At 60.7% G+C, this 15,940-nt stretch overlaps 2 protein-coding genes across 4 annotated transcripts; one reads left to right on the top strand and one right to left on the bottom strand.

The window, feature by feature from the left end:
* Nucleotides 1-1,647: 1,647 nt before the first annotated feature.
* Nucleotides 1,648-9,532, top strand: RNF126 (ring finger protein 126). Of its 2 annotated transcripts, none has more exons than XM_061151165.1 (9): nucleotides 1,648-1,790; nucleotides 6,722-6,780; nucleotides 6,928-6,994; nucleotides 7,087-7,250; nucleotides 8,027-8,095; nucleotides 8,167-8,236; nucleotides 8,683-8,776; nucleotides 8,893-9,008; nucleotides 9,094-9,532. In XM_061151165.1, exons 1-9 carry the CDS (start codon nucleotides 1,716-1,718, stop codon nucleotides 9,238-9,240), a joined length of 861 nt encoding a protein of 286 aa, XP_061007148.1. In that variant the 5' UTR covers nucleotides 1,648-1,715; the 3' UTR covers nucleotides 9,241-9,532. The 2 variants fall into 2 exon arrangements, with proteins under 2 accessions (XP_061007148.1, XP_061007147.1); XM_061151164.1 differs by having other exon boundaries at nucleotides 7,087-7,331.
* Nucleotides 9,533-10,730: 1,198 nt separating this feature from the next.
* Nucleotides 10,731-13,510, bottom strand: FGF22 (fibroblast growth factor 22). Of its 2 annotated transcripts, none has more exons than XM_061149389.1 (3): nucleotides 13,297-13,510; nucleotides 11,133-11,236; nucleotides 10,731-11,012 (listed from the first exon to the last, which is right to left on the bottom strand). In XM_061149389.1, exons 1-3 carry the CDS (start codon nucleotides 13,508-13,510, stop codon nucleotides 10,731-10,733), a joined length of 600 nt encoding a protein of 199 aa, XP_061005372.1. The 2 variants fall into 2 exon arrangements, with proteins under 2 accessions (XP_061005372.1, XP_061005373.1); XM_061149390.1 differs by having other exon boundaries at nucleotides 10,767-11,035.
* Nucleotides 13,511-15,940: the final 2,430 nt, after the last annotated feature.

Genomic DNA, 15,940 nt, shown 5'->3' with positions numbered 1-15,940 from the left:
AACTTTGAGGGGTGCAAGATGGTGGCTGGAAGACAAGTCCCTATTCCTTGCCACTTGACATTCAAGATCCTTTATGCACAGGCTCCAATTTGTAATTCTTTGACACTCTGGCTCCAATACTCCCAACTCTCAGCAGGAATCTCACCTCCATCCAACTCCTATTCATTACGCAAAGTCCTGGCTCTAAGGTCCTCTCCCCTGGGAAGTTCTGTGTGTCTCTCCAGGCAGAGCCAAGGGTACCCTAGGGGCTCATCCCCTGGCTCAGTCTCGTGGGGCTGGGGGCGTCTGTAGCCTGCTCTGTGTTCTCCAGTTATGCAGTATTTCAGAAAACCACTTTCATTTCCTGTCTGTGGTTTCCTCTGCTGTGTCCTTGCACCCCAGCAGAGTCTGGCATGCAACAGGAGCTTCATGAATGTTTGTCTAGTGGGTAAGGAAATAAGTACATAATTGTCCTGGAACTAACTCCAGAAATGATCCTGGCCTGATTCATTTTGAGGGGAGGGGTAGGTTTTTTGCCCTCTCCTCACCCTGAGGCATCATGGAAACAAGGCCACACCTCGATCAGAGTCTCTTATGCCACACCGAGGCATGGGAGTGCAGGCCTCCTTGACCCAGGAATGGGTCTCCTGTCTGCATGCGTTCGAAGAATGTTTATGTAAAGCCTGTGTGCCAGGCCCTGTTCTGAGTCCAGCTGGGAACAAGATACAAAAATCCCTTTTGTTGTGGAACTGACAGTTTATAATATGGACCCAAGCGCTGTTGCGGAATATGCCTCAATAGGTGGACATTTGAGCAGACTTCCAAGGTGTGGGGGAAGAAAGCCATGCGGGTGTCTAGGCAACGGTGCACCAGGGCAAGGTTACAGCCCGTGCAAAGGCCCGGAGGTAAAAGCGCGCCCGAGCATCCCAGGAGCAGTGAGGACAGAGACGTGAAAACCAGGTAAGTCAGTCACTCGGTTCAGTCGCTCAGTCGTCGCTCAGTCGAGTCCGACTCTTGGCGACCCCATGGACTGCAGCACACCAGGCTTCCCTGTCCATCACCAACTCCCGAAGCCTGCTCAAACTCATGTCCATTGTGTCGTTGATGCCATCCAACCATCTCATCCTCTTTTATCCCCTTCTCCTCCCGCCTTCAATCTTTCCCAGCATCAGGGTCTTTTCCAATGAGTCGGTTCTTAGCATCAGGTGGCCAAAGTATTAGAGTTTCAGCTTCAGCATCAGTCCTTCCAATGAATATTCAGGACTGATTTCCAAACAGGTGGGTCTTGGCAGTAAGAGAAATAATGAGGGCACTAGCGGGGTCGGTGCGGGAACTGGTAGCAGATTTGTAGAAGAGGAGGGGCTTGGCCCCGCCCCGCCCCAGCCCCGCCCTCGGCCTTCCTCTTAGCCTTCGAGCCGGGCCCGCCTCCAAACCCACCTCAGGTCCTGATCCAGGTTGCCCAGGCAGGCAACAGCCCAGCAAGGCCCCGCCCATGGCCCCGCCCCCGCCCAGCTCCGCTCCTAGTTTGCTCCTCGGCGGCCACCGTCACCCGAGCCACCGCCCGTCTCGCGCGTTGCCTGTCCCGTTTCCGCTGCCCTTCCCCGCCTCACGCCGTGCGTGCCGTGCGTGCCGTGCGTGAGCGTGCGCGGGCTCGTCGGCCGGCGAGGGAGCAGCAAACGGCCGGCGGCGGGCGCCGCGCGCGGGGGGCGGGCGGCGTGGAGGAGGCGGCGGTGGCCATGGCCGAGGCGTCGCCGCAGCCCGGACGGTACTTCTGCCACTGCTGCTCAGTCGAGATCGTGCCGCGCCTGCCGGTGAGGCCCAGGCCGGGCGGGCGGGGGCCACTGCCTTGGCCCGAGGCGAGTTGGCACGGACGGGGAAACTGAGGTCCCCGCGGAGGGCCCGGAAGCGGCGGCCCGGGTGGCGCAGCGAGGCCGGTGACCGGGAGGGAGCGGAGTCGGCCCCGAGCGCGATCGGCGCTGCGGCCGCCTCGTGGGAGAGAGCCGTCGCTCTCCCGGGCCCGACGGCGGCCCGAGCCGACGTTCTTGCGCCTTCCGGGGCCCGGGGTCTGGACCCAGGTGGGCCCTGTGCCCTCATCCGGGTGGAGGCCGCGGGACAGCTGATCGTGAAAGGCTCGGTTTCCAGGCCCCTCAGCCCGGAAGTTCCGAGTGGGTAGGTCCGGGATGGGGTCGGTGCCCCGCGCCTGACCGACCCTCCCCCGCTGAATGGGAGGAAGGTTAGAAGGCAAGGCGCCCCTGGTCGGCCCCGCTCCTGGCATTTGCCGCTTGGCCAGCTCAAGAGGAGCAGGAAGAGGGCGATGTGGGGGGCCAGGGAAAGGGGCTATGGGTGGCGACGATTGATTGAGCACCAGCTCTCCTTGGTCATCTGGCTGATTTAAGAACCAGATTCCCATCCCTTCCTTTCTTGCTGTGGACTTCACTGGGGGATCCAGCAGGAGTCGTGGGCATTATCCCAGCCACAGAGGAGAGTGAGCTAGAGTCAGGGTTTGGAATGGAGACGGGTGCCTGAACCCAGGAGAGTGTAAGATAAGGCAAGGGTGGTGTGGCTTCCAGAGGCAAGGGGATGGGGGCCGGCAGATAAATGGAAACCTCGGTGCGCGAGCAGACTTGGGGGGGCCGAGACTTGTCCGACTCCCCCACTCCAGCCTCCCGGAAGACGTACTGCTTCTGCCTCTTCCGGCTTCCTGTGCGCCCCAGCTCTGGGTCTGGTTTTCTCCGCTGGGAGGAACGGTCGGGTCGGCGGGACAGTCCTCTAGCCTAGGTGAGCTGCAGGGAGCCTCTTGCAGCTGGTGTGAGCCCCGGACAGGCCCTGGGCTTCGGGCTTACCCCAGAGTGACCTGTCCACAGCCATCGGCAGCCCGGGGCCAAGTAGTCTGTGTAGTTAGCTGTTCTGGCCTCCCTTCCCAGGGCCAGCACGCGGCCGGATCCTGGCCATGTAGTCTCGGACCAGAAGGATCCTGATCTCTGTGGACAGTCTGTGGACACTGAGCTGGCGAGGGCCTTTCTAGTCACAGGATCCAGTGGTGACAAGGTAGCCATGACCTTTGCTCTCAGAGTTTACAGGGAGCCAATGCTGAGCAAGTGATTGGCAAATATTTGATTTGTTGGAATGTTGGTACATTCTGTTAGGAGCAAATATTGGAGGCAAGGGGACTGATTTGTGGGTTTGGGAGGGGGTTGACGGGGTCCTGTAGACAGGTGTCTGTTTATGAGTAGGGGTGCACTTGGTGTTCATGAGAGTAGGGAGGTGGGCTCTTAACCTGGTGACAGTGGGAGGCTCCCGCCAGCAGCACCCCTCCCACCTCCCCCTGCCCCAGTGGGGCGGTGAGACTCAGGTGGCTGCAGGCCCTCTGTTCCCAGGGTTTCTCCCTGCAGCCATGAGACTCTGCCTCATTCTCCTTGCCCATCAGATGGGTTGCTGAGGGCACCCCTGTGCTCAAGAGTGCCGGTGCAGGGGGGCCAGGATGCCCCGGAAGGGCGGGTGCCTGCCTGAAATGGGCGTGTGGGAGCAGGAACCGGGCAGGCCGGCTAGCTCAGAGGCCTCTGCTCGGGCGCACAGGCCCAGACTCGATGCCCCAGGAAACGGGAGCGCCGGGGATGAGGTGGATCTGGGCCATGCACGGGCCAGGCTCCTGGTGGCCTGATCAGTGGTGGTCATGATTCCGTCTCCTGTCCTGTGGACACCCCTGATTCCTCTCAGAAATGTTCCTGAGCAGGGTCGGGGGGACGGGAACAAGCTCTGTTACATTGAACAGGCCACCTCGGAGAGCCGTTGGTGTGAAGAGAGAAGGTCCGTCCTCTGCACGGAGCCCCTGGGGTGCAGACTGGTCCCCCTGCCTGCTCAGCGTTAAGGCCAGCATCTCTCCAGTTCCCACCTCAATGTCCCCTGTTCCCCCACACTCACCTGGCCGGGAACCTGGGGTCTGCATGTGGCATGGAGGGTGAGGCCTGTCTCCAAGGGCCTACTGCAGGGAGCAAGTGCTGAGTGAATGGAGTGCATGGTCTGTCCTGTGGGCCACTGTTGCCATGGTAATAATGATGGCGTGATCACCCTGGTCTCCTCAGGAGAGAAGCTGTCAGCTGGGGCTAGGTGCTCACGAGCTAGGGCCTTGCCAAGGTATATAGACTCTGCCCTGTGGGGGTGATTGTTCCCTCCCAGGGTGTCCCCCATTTCTGTCACGGTGAGGTAATTAAATCTCTGGGACGTGCGGCCTCTGGAGGAGGGAGCATTGAAGACCCAGGTCTGGATCTTCTGCAAGTGCAGCAGAGTCTGGGGCCTCCCTGAAATCAGGTCACTGTGGCTCAGGGGCCAATTCCAGAGCCTGGGGTTGAGGCCACCCTCCATTTGCAGGTGGGGAGATGGAGGCTTGCAGCCGGGACCCAGCTTCCGAGAGGGGGCAAGCCAGGTAGATACCAGCTTGGGCTGTGGGGACCCAGGACAAGGGAAGGCCCAGGCCTGAGATGGCCAGTCTGGGTTGTGCTGGGGCTCGGGGAACACAGGGACCCCTGAGGATGGCATGGTGATCGGCTCTCAGGCACCAGGAGCAGCAGTGAGCCCCAGGGGTGGAGGTCAGACACCCTATCTCCAGTGGGCGTGTTGCTCACCCCGCCCTGGCTCTCCCAGGCTTGGCTGGGGCAGGGTGCAGGCCTGGGGCAGGGTGCCCGGGAGAGAGAGTTTTCTCACAGGGGAGGTTCTAGGCCTGCCTGTTGGCCCAGGCCAGAAGGTTCCCAGATTCCTAACCTCGGTCAGCTCAGACTCAACTGCAGCTACGTTTGCCCCTGTCCATCGCCCTCCCGCTGGGGGCTCCTGGAGGGCGCACGAACCTTGGCTACCAAGCACAAAGCCCCCAGTGACTGCGTTTCTTGGCCTGTGAAACGTTGAAGTAAACGACAGGCTGAGTGACAGCCCTGGAAACCCATGCCGGGACAGCTGTGGTGGACCCTCCCTGGGGAACCTCCCCTGGGCCCCTTGCCCCTGCTCAGGAGGGCAGAGGGCTGCTGTTCCTGGTTCACAGTTTCAGTGCCACATGTCCCACCCACTTAAAGCTCAGGTCTTGCGGCCGGCCATCACCAGTGTCCTTGTCCAGGACATTTGGTCACTCAAAAAGGAGCCCCGTCCCCATCAGCAGTCACCTTCATGGTCCCTGACAACCAGGATCCCACTCTCTGTGTCTGTAGATCTGCCTGTTCTGGATGTTTCCCATCAGTGGAATCACACTCTGTGTGTTCTCTGTCTGCTTCTCACTGAGGATCGTGTTCTCAGGGTCCATCCACATGGTGGCAAGTGTCAGGGCTTCCCCTTTCCATGTCTGAGTGGTGCTCCCAGGGGTGGAGGGACATGTGGTTGTGTTTGACTGCTGTGCGTGTGTGGGTTTCTGTGTGGACCTATGTCTCCGTCACCCCTGGTGGGTGCCTGGTGGGGCAATTGCAGGGTCATGGGGTGACCATGACTGTTTTCTGAGGACACTGCCCCAATCCACAGCCCACCTGCCATGTGGGGGTTCCAGTTTCTCTGCCGCCTCCCACAGTGGTCCCTGTCAGCTCCATGGGTCCAGCCATCTGGGTGGATGTGGAGTGTGTCCCGCTGGTTCTGGTTTGCGTTTCCCTGTTGGCGGACTATGTGTGCATCCCTTCTTGGCTCGTTGCCACCTGTCTGTCTGTGGAGAAATGCTGTTCTGATCCTCTGGCCGTTTTCTAACTGGGGCGTTTGTCTTTTGTTGTTGAATCGTAAGAGTTCATTACACATTTGGACACAGGTCCCTGGGACATGTGCAGCTCTGGCCTACCCTCTCGCCCAGCTCAGGTGGTGTCCTTTCATTCCCTGGCCCCTTTGCTCTCTGCAGTGGAGCAGGTGAGGGTCCCGCCTTCCTGACAGGTGCCTGGTCCCCAGCATCTGCAGGGCAGGCCACACGCCCCACATCTCCACATTGTTCCCTACAGAGGGTGGCCCAGCCATCGGTGCCCCAGGCTCCTGGGGACTGGGACCATGGGCGGCCTCAGTGGAAGCACCTCACGCTTGCAGCTTTAGAACACATGTGGACCTAAGCCAGTTCCAGGCCCGACTAGTGGATTTGGTGCTCAGGCTCCCTGTCCCTGAGGGGCAGGGCCACCTCTCTGCTGACTGGAGACATCACAGTCTCTGCCCACTGGCTGTCCAGCCTGGGGTCACAGGCCACACCTCGGGCAGTCCAGCCAGAATGTTCTGCAGGCCGGTTCCTCTGCCTGGGTGTGCCTCCCACCCTCGATGGCCGCCTTCCTGGGAGTTGATCTCTGAGGCCCAGGTGGTCCTGGAGCCCCACTAGTCACTCTCCCAGCCTTCCTTTATATTTGTGTGGGTGTGGGGGTGTTAGGGAACATTCTCAGGTCCCCCTAGTTGGGAAACTTCCCTGGACCCGTGTCAGCTGGCCCTTTGCTGCACGCTTTGTCAGAGCCTTCATCAGGCCATGTGGCTGAGTGGAGGCCCCGAAACTGTGACTTCTGTCACTGTGAGGAGCACAAGCTGATGGACTCAGGGACATGGGAGGTTGGGGATGTAACTGCTGAGGTCGCGGCCCACCATGTGGGCGAGGAAGTCAGTGCACCAGCCCTGCCCGGGGCCACATGGCTGGAGCTGGCAGGTTGCCACCTGGGCCCTTGAGATGAGCACACACACACCCCCCCACACACACACACACCCCGACCCTGCCTTGCCCTGAGATCACGCTTGCCTGCCCTCTCCTCCCCAGGATTACATCTGCCCGAGATGTGAGTCTGGGTTTATCGAGGAGCTTCCGGAAGAGACCAGGTAAGGCTGCCCCCCTCATGGACCCTCAGCCCAAGGGTGCACTGGCTGGACCTGGGTCAGGTGTAGAGGGGGTCTGCCTTCGTCTGACCGTCTGGCCATCTGTCTGGGGTGGGGTGCTCCTGCTGCTAATGGTGCTTGTCCTCTCAGGAGTGCAGAGAACGGCTCAGCCCCCTCCACAGCCTCCGCGGACCAGAGCCGGCAGCAACCGTTCGAGGTGAGAGGCAGCCTCCCTGTTCCCTGTGAGGGCTGCCCACCTCCTACCCAGCCCTGGCCCCTCTCCCATGACGTTGGCCCTCCTCTCTGCAGAATGTGGACCAGCCCCTGTTCACGCTGCCTCAGGGCTACGGGCACTTTGCTTTCGGCATCTTTGACGACAGCTTCGAGATCCCCACGTTCCCCCCTGGGGCGCAGGCTGATGACAGCAGGGACCCCGAGAGCCGGCGGGAGCGAGAGCAGCACTCCCGGCACCGGTACGGCGCCCGGCAGCCCCGCGCCCGCCTCACCGCGCGGCGGGCCACCGGCCGGCACGAAGGCGTCCCCACGCTGGAAGGGTGAGGGGGCCCGGGGGCGGCCGCGGGTGGGGGGCTGGGGGCGTCCAGCCCACCCCACCCGCTCGGGCAGAGCAACCAGCTGTCCTTTCAGGAGGTGCTGTGGGCACAAGGCGTGGGTGCTGGCTCAGGGGCTGTCCTCCAGGCAGGGCAGGTCCCCTGTGGGTCCAGGTTGGCTGAGGGGCCATGTGCCCACTGTGTGCCCCTCAGCGTCCTTCAGAGAGAGGCCTCTGCCCCGGGGCACAGGCGAATGGCAGTATCCGGTGTCCTCGCCCCTCCTGTGTGCAGGGTCCTGAGGACAGGTGGGGAGGACCTAGAAGGCCCGTCTCAGCCCCACGGGACACGGGGCTGAGCATCCTGTGGGTGCTTGTAGATGGAACTTGATTGCAGGCAGGCCAAGGCTGGTCCAACTCAGGACATGGTCTGGCTCACTGTGACTTCGGCTGGCATGTTTCAGGGTCACTGTGAAGAACAGGGCTGACTCCAGGGCTCCTGGGGCCCCCCCACGGCACTCCCTCTGGGTTGCAAAATGGGGGTGGACGCAACTGTGTGTCAGCCGGCACTGTCCAGGCCTCAAGGAGACCTCTACCCCAGCACCCTTGTGTCTGGGCTTTTTCTCACCAGTTGAGAGTCCAGGCCCCCTACACTGGCCCCTCCTCATAAGGGCGCTAACCACGAGCCTGGCCACTCTGTTCCAGGATCATCCAGCAGCTGGTCAACGGCATCATCACCCCGGCCACCATCCCCAACCTGGGCCTGGGCCCCTGGTGAGTAGGGGAGGGGCCCCCTGCGCCCGGCCCACCCCTCTGCCACTTGAACCCCGGCCTTCTCTGCCCAGGGGCGTCCTGCATTCAAACCCGATGGACTACGCCTGGGGGGCCAACGGCCTGGACGCCATCATCACGCAGGTACAAGGGCCTTGCTTAGCTGGTGTGGGGACCACAACCCTACAGGCTGGGCCCAGGAGGACAGAGTGTCTTCCGTGTCTGTGTCCTGGGTGGCACTTATGAGGCGGGGCTGTGACCACCTTGGGGCCTTCTGCTGCATATTTTGTCACCGGTGCCTGCCCCCTGATTGTAGCCACGTGAGGACTTGGGAGCTATCCTGGCCCTAGGAAGGGGCCGCAGTGTCCCTGGGGTGGCTACCAGCCCTGGCTACAAGGTGGTGATGAGCAGAAGAGTGGGCAGAAGCCCAGGGCTGGGCCTCCTGGGGCAGCTGACCTCTGACCCCTCAGGGTCAGTCCAGGACAAACGGGGCCTCGGTGCTTTTGCAGGTAACCCCGCCTTGCATTTCATAGCCCCGTGGGGCGAGGGACCCCACCAGCCCACCTGCTCTCTGGCCTCTTGTCTTTCAGCTCCTCAATCAGTTTGAAAACACAGGTCCCCCACCCGCAGACAAAGAGAAAATCCAGGCCCTCCCCACTGTGCCCGTGACCGAGGAGCACGTCGGTACGAGCCCCAGGGACCAGTGGGGGGTGGGCTTGGGCCAGTGACTCCTCCTCCCTGGGACACCTTGGGCAGGGCTGCAGGGGAGCTGCCCTGAGGGACGTGCTCCTGCCCTGCAGGCTCGGGGCTGGAGTGCCCCGTGTGCAAGGATGACTACGGGCTGGGTGAGCGTGTGCGGCAGCTGCCCTGCAACCACCTCTTCCACGACGGCTGCATCGTGCCCTGGCTGGAGCAGGTGAGTGGTGGGCCAGCTGGGACACCCCTCAACCCCTCGCCCCCGCCACCTCTGAACTGTTCCCTCTCCTCTTTGTCCTGCAAAGCACGACAGCTGCCCCGTCTGCCGAAAAAGCCTCACAGGACAGAACACGGCCACCGACCCCCCGGGCCTGGCTGGAGTGAGCTTCTCCTCCTCCTCGTCATCCTCCTCCAGCTCACCCGGGAATGAGAACCCGGCCAGCAGCTCCTGAGCACACCGGCCGACCAGCCCCCAGGGCAACAGCAGACACCCCACGCGCCCACGGACTGCAGCGCCACCGGGCCCGCCGTGGAGGAGGCTCGGAGGACCCACCCCTCCAGGCTGCGGAGGGAGCTCGGCCTCCCCAGGGACAACCCGGCTGGGCCGGGCGCCCGCACACACTGCCCGGGCGTCCCACCTTCCCCCCCTTTGTCTCTGACCTCACCCTCTACATGTTCAACGGCGGAAAGGTTTTTATAATTTTAAATTATTACTGCTTTGAAATAAATGGACGTTTGAGCTCACTCGCGGCCCTGCATGATCTGTGGAGAGACGGGGTGGAGCCACTCGGCTGGGGTCCTGGCTGCGTGGACAGGCCCTGCTCCCCACCCTGAGCACTGGGGCCTGGGATACCAGGATAACCAGCGAAACAAGGACAAGACTGCTCTGACAGACGTTTTTTAAAGGAGAAAAATATGTGTATCTTGAAAGCTATTTAAAAATACACCTACTTAGAAAGAAGCCGGTGGTCGGCGTATTCCTTGTGTGCGTCGGTGCAGCCTGGAGCCCAGTCTGTCCACAGCAGGATCACTCTGCTCCCTCCTTGGGTGAGTGTCCAGTCTGTGCCCCTTGGAAGTGCTCCCCAAATCGGTCTTCGGAAATGGCCACTGGGAGGGGTGGGAGCCTCCCCCCACTTCCCAGCTCCACCTCTGCCCCCCCTGGGGGAGCTCAGCCCCCAGGAAGCTGACCTGGGACCCCCTCAGCCTGCACACCCCGAGGGGTTGCACACCTTATAAGGGGCTCTGAGGCCAGTGTGTGTGGGTCTGCAAGGATGGCTGTGACAAATCACCAAACTTGATGGCTTAAAACAACATGTTTATCAACTTCAGGCTTGGGGTCACAATTTGGGTCTTAGAAGGCTAAATCCAGGCGTGGGCGGGCCTAGTCCCTCCCGAGGCTCCAGGGGAGTACCAACTTCCCACTTTTCCAGTTTCTAGAGGTGCCACATCCCTGGCTCACAGCCCCTCCCTCCATCCTCACAGCCAGCAGTGCAGCATCTCTTGTCTCTCTGCCTCTGACCGTCCCACCTCCCTCTTATAAGGACCCCGTGATGACACTGGGCCCCCCGGAGGATCCAGGGTTGTCCCCATCTCAGGGGCCTTAATTCCACCTGCAAAGTCCCCTGTGCCCCATGAGGTGACATGTCCATAAGCCCTGGGACCAGGCCCTGCCAGTCCGTGGCATCATTTTACCCCAGCCCCCAGCCTCCCCCACCTCCCTGCTGCTTCAAACACCCCAGTAGGTTCCCACCCCAGCAAGTTTGCCTCCCCATCTCCAGCCTGGCCAGTGCCTTTGTTGAAGCCTCCCTGGCCCCCAGCTTATGGCTGGATTCCTTCCACCCCTGCTCAGCTCACTGTCCACCTCCCCTCCAACTCAGTCTCTGAGCGCGGGGCCACATCTGTGGGGTCTGGTGGTGTCCCCAGTGCCCAGCAGAGCAGGTGCTCAATGCAGGTGAAACCAGTGAGTAACTGGACACGGGCTCTCCCCAAACCCCGCCTTCCCCAACCTCACGTCTCCTGGAATCTCGGACCAGGCGTCACTGACCCTGGGACTCAGGAGACCAGGACGGGCAGGAAGAGCGTGGACGGGTGGTGTCGCTGTGTGCGGCCCCCGAGCCTCGGGGCGCCCCGACCGTCCAGAGCCAGGAACATGGGCCGGCCTTGGTGGCGCCAGCGGACTGACGCATAGGTGTTGTAGCCGTTCTCCTCGATACGCTCCCGGAACCTGCAGTGCGCAGCGCAGAACCGCTGCGGGGTGGGCGGTGAGCGGCCCCGGGCACGCCCCCGGACACGCCCCCGCACACCTCTGCTCGCACCCCCGACCGCCCTCTGCACTTCCACTCACCGACCCATAGAGTCTGCCAAGGCGGTTCATGGCCACATAGAAGCCACTGTGCACCGCCTTGAGCGCCACGACGCCCACGCGGATGGATCGGATCTCCAGGACGCCTGCAGGGAAGGACTCTGTCAGGGCCCGCCCACCACCCACTCCCCTACTCTCCCCGCTCTCTCTGTTCATTCATTCATTCACGCGGGAAACAGTCCCCATTGGAAACATTTCCCAAGTACCTCCTGTGTGCCTGGCCCTGTGCTGGGCGTGGGGACGCACCAGGGCCCATGCAGGTCCTACCAGCACCTGCCCTGAAGCTGTGGGACTGACGGGTGGGCAAAGAGTACTCCAGGTCGGGGCGCGGGGCATGGCGGGGGCGGGGCAGGGGGATGGTAGGGGTGGGAATCAGTGGGGAAGAAATAAGGCCTTTCTCAGGAGTCCAGTGGAGATCATCCCCAAGCTTTGCTGTAGTAGCGGGGAGCCTGTCAGTCAGGGGTGAGAAAACCAAGTCAGAGGAGATGAGTGCCTGTGTGACAGATATAGACCCCCGGCAGTGAGCACAGGCCCCGCAGGCCTTGACCACAGTCCCCACACTGCTGTTACCATATCTGACGCTGACAGCTCAGCTAGCCACCGCCCAGCCAATGGCCTGGGAGTGGGGCACAAGGTGTTCAGATCAACGCTACCTGCTAACACTGCTTGAGTGCCAACTGTATGCCAGGCATTGTATCCCACCAAGCCCACATGCAGCTCCAGGAGAGAGGTGCTAACTGTGCCCACTTCCCGTGTGGGGAAACTGAGGCCTGAGAAGTGGCAGAGCCAGTTTCTCAGCCCCTGTTGCTGGATGGGTGACCCTAGGGCAGCCCTGCCCCATCTGAGCTGATGTTTCCTGTCCAGTGGAGCAGGGTTGGGGGACAAGCCCCAGCTCACACTCTGAGCCCCACCCAGGCATGGGGGCCTAATCTGGAGTCAAAACCCTGCCTTCTGGTGTTCAGCCTGGACTTGGATGCCTTTGGTGATGGGGCGCTCACCCCATGTCCCACAGGACATTTGTACCTGCTGTTTCTTGGGTGAGACACCCAGTTCCAGGTGGGGAAACCAAGGCTCAGAGAGAAGCAGTGCCTGTCCCAAGCCATCCAGCAGAGCCAGACTTCACCCCCACCAGGGCCACCCGCCTGGCCATGCCCACCACTGAGCGACCGGCCTAGCCAGTGCCCCTGTCCTTGCCCTCATCTGGTGAGACTAATGAGGGCCTTGAGAGCCCCAGATGAAAGCAACTGGGAAGGGCAAGGTGATTATCTGCCCTAATGGTGGTGATTCAGGCAGTGGCCAGCACTGCCTTGGCTCTCCCACTCCCACTCTGCCTGGCCTCAGAGATGCAGGGAGACTGAGACAGGCCTGGGGTCATTGACCGCCCTAGCCTCCCTTTTATTGCCAATCTCCTCCTTCTCTTTCTTTACCCCTTCATCTCGTCTTGCCTCATACATTCCACAAACACTTATTGAGTGCCTACTGTTTCCTGGTCAGGGCAGCAGGGATGTGGCACCAACTCAGTGAGGTTCTGGGCACTGTAGAGCCCCAGCTCTATGCCCCCACCTCCCACCCCAGGTAGGTAATTTGCCTTCTCTGTGCCTTAGTTTCCTCATCTGCCAAGTGGGTGTCCAGGAAGACATAGAGGTGACCCCAACTCAGATGGGCCCTGAGTTTGGTTTTGCAGTGTGGGGAGTTCAGAGTTCAGACTCAACTCTGCCCTCACCTCATTATGTGCTGGGCCCATGGAGGCTCTTCCCGGAGTCCCAGCTTCCCCTCCCTTTCCTCTCTGGAGTCTCCGTGGTCCCAACCTCAACTATCTCTCTGAGACCCTTCTGCTGCTGAGCCAGGCCTGGAGGTGGGAGCTTCCCATGTGACCTTGACCTCAACTGTCCAACCCTCCTTCCAAGTGGGTTGGGCCTATTTTATAGTTGAGGAAACTGAGGCTCCAGACGGGAAATGACTTGGCCGCCACCACGCAGCCGGAGGAGCCTCCAGAACCTCCCTCAAGTGAGAGAAGGAACGAACAGTGCACAGAACCTCACTGAGTTGGTGTCATATCCCTGCTGCCCTGCCTTGCCTTTGCTATTGCCTTTGTCCGCCTATCTGCCCTGTCCCCCGCCCCCGGGCAGCGGTCCCGGCTACTCACTGTCAGGGTTGTCGCGCCAGCGGGTGCCTTGCACGCGGCCGCTGGAGTCCACGAGCAGGAAGAAGTGGGTTGAAGAGAAGAGACGCCGCCAACGCACGTCGCCCTCCAGGTGCGGGTAGCTGCGCGGTCTCCGCGGAGTGTTTGGTGTCCCCGCGGCGCCGGGCGCCCGTGCCAGCAATAGCCACGCCAGGCCCAGCCATAGGCGGCCGCACATGGCCTCGCGCCCCACTCGCCGCCGGTTCTCGCCTCCCCGCGAGCATCCGCGGCTCTGCCATTGCAAGATCAGCGAGCTGAGCAACCGACCCGGCCGCCCCACGCAGGCCAATTGGAAGCTTCGGGGGCGGGGCCAGCTCCAGAGGGGGCGGGTCAGGATGCGGGGCGGGGCTGTGGTCAGGGAGCCGGCCAATGCGGCTCCTCAGGGGCGGGGCCAGGGCGCAGGGGGCAGAACGACTACGCCTCTGGAGCAGGGAGGGTGGGCGGCCCTGGCAGATCGAGGAAAACCCTCCGGTCACTCCGCGTGTTTGTCTTGCGGGGTGGGGAGAGCGGTGCTTCTCCTTGAGTCACCAGATTGGTTTGCACGGATTGCGGGCGTGTGAGTGTTAAAGAGGTGGACTGCAGAAACCCACAGGGAGTCAGAGACAGAGAGACATAAAGACAGAGCCAACGGTGTAGGGAACTACGTTCATTATCTTGTACTAATAATAACCTACCCACTCCAGTATTCTTGGGCTTCCCTGGTGGCTAAGACGGTGAAGAATCCTCCCGCAATGCGGGAGACCTGGGTTCGACCCCTGGGTTGGGAAGATGCCCTGGAGGAGGGCATGGCAGCCCACTCCACTATTCTTGCCTGGAGAATCCCTATGAACAGAGGAGCCTGGAGGGCTCCTTGCGTCCATGGGGTCGCAAAGAGTAGAACACGACAGAGCGACTAAGCAGGAGCAGCATAATGGAAAAGAATCTGAAAAGGAATATGTATGTATAACCAAATCATTTTGCTATACATGTGAAACTAACACAACTTTGTAAAAAATTTTTTATATATTTCTTTTTGGCTGTGCTGGGTCTTTGTCGCTGCACACAGACTTTCTCTAGTTGCAGCGAGTGAGGGCTACTCTGGAGTTGCGGTGAGGCGCATGAGCTTAGTCGCCCCGTGGCATGTGGATTCTTCCCCTATCAGGGATTGAACCGGTGTCTTCTGCATTGGCAAGTGGATTCTTAACTAGGGAAGTCCACAACGTTGTAAATTAACTACACTTCAATTTGTCCAAAAAAAGGTTAAAAAAGAGAGAGAGCCAGAAATAGACAAACTGAGAGACAGTCAGAGACAAGAGACTGAGAGGGAGATGCAGAGAGACAAGAGATAAAGCTACAAGGAGAGACAGAGTCAGCTGGGATAGAGATGGGTAAGACAGAGACAGACAGTATGAAAGAGACTGAGAGATGGAAAAGTTGGACAGAAAACAGGAGACAGAGAGCTGCCCGGGAGCTGGAGGTTGGGATGGAAGTTCTGACCCAAATGTCTGTCCGTGTTACTCAGACCTTTGGACTGGGTGGGCATGCCCAAGAGTACAGCGGGGTCAGTCTACCCTTCCAACTGGAGCTTCCTGAGAGCCAGGCTGGTGGCTGGGGTTCCACTGAGGGCTTGGTCCGGGGAAATGTGGTAGAGGAGCAGGTGAACAATTTGAAGGATACTGTGAGCAGAGGTGTTTGGGTGGGAAGGTGGCTGACAGGAGGATGGAGAGGTGGGCATGTCCAAGGCCAGCCAATGGGAACAAGGATGCTGACCAAGGCCAGCACCCATCCCTAGCATCTGGCTTTGCCTGTCCAAGGGGGTAGGAATGGGGCTACCTCAATTACACCCACACCTGCTTGTCATGTACAGACACACCCAGAGCCCTGGGCCCCGTGAGGTGAGTGCAGTAAAGCTTCACAGACTCAGCCAAGCAGCAACATTGCCAAGCAGGGAAACCGAGGCCCAAGCAGGGCAGGGCCTTCCCCCAAGCCCCACACAGGACACATGCCTGGCCTCAGAGCCCTGCCTTTCAGCTTCTGGTGCCTCAGTCCTACAGCCACAGCTACAGAAGGCACATTTAAGTAGCACTGGGGTGAGAAGATGGTGACAAGCCTGCCCTGATGGACTTCTGGGGGGGCAACCAGTCCAGCCAGATTCAGGGCCAACATGCCTCCCTGGTGGCTCTGGGGCTCCCCCACTCCACTTCCTGCCCAGTAGGGTCATGCGGGGGTGTGACAGACACCCAGGACTGAGATGGGGTTCCTGCCCAGCCCATCTCCTCACACTCAGAGGGATTTGCCCATGGGCATCACCCTCCCAGGTCTTGGCTCCTCCTCTGGAAGATAGGGCAGGAGAGGTGGGCCGGAAGGATGGATGAGATAGTCCACGACCTTGCTGGTACTCCGAATGACACCTTCAGTCCCTGCCCACCAGGAGCTTGGTCTTCCCTTCCTAGACTGTCCCAACTCCACCTGCCAGGAAGACAAGATCCAGGACTGACTGTGTGTGACCAGGGTGGGGGGGAGCATGCCTGGAAAGACAGCTGTGTTCCAGGTGCTTCTAACAGCAGCATCACTGAGTTAGAGTTCACACAGGACACAGTTCACTCAGGAAACTGCAATTAGTGCTTTT

This window comes from Dama dama, chromosome 9, assembly GCF_033118175.1.
Source record: "Dama dama isolate Ldn47 chromosome 9, ASM3311817v1, whole genome shotgun sequence".
Taxonomy (NCBI): domain Eukaryota; kingdom Metazoa; phylum Chordata; class Mammalia; order Artiodactyla; family Cervidae; genus Dama; species Dama dama.
This window is presented reverse-complemented; position numbering and strand designations above follow the sequence as displayed.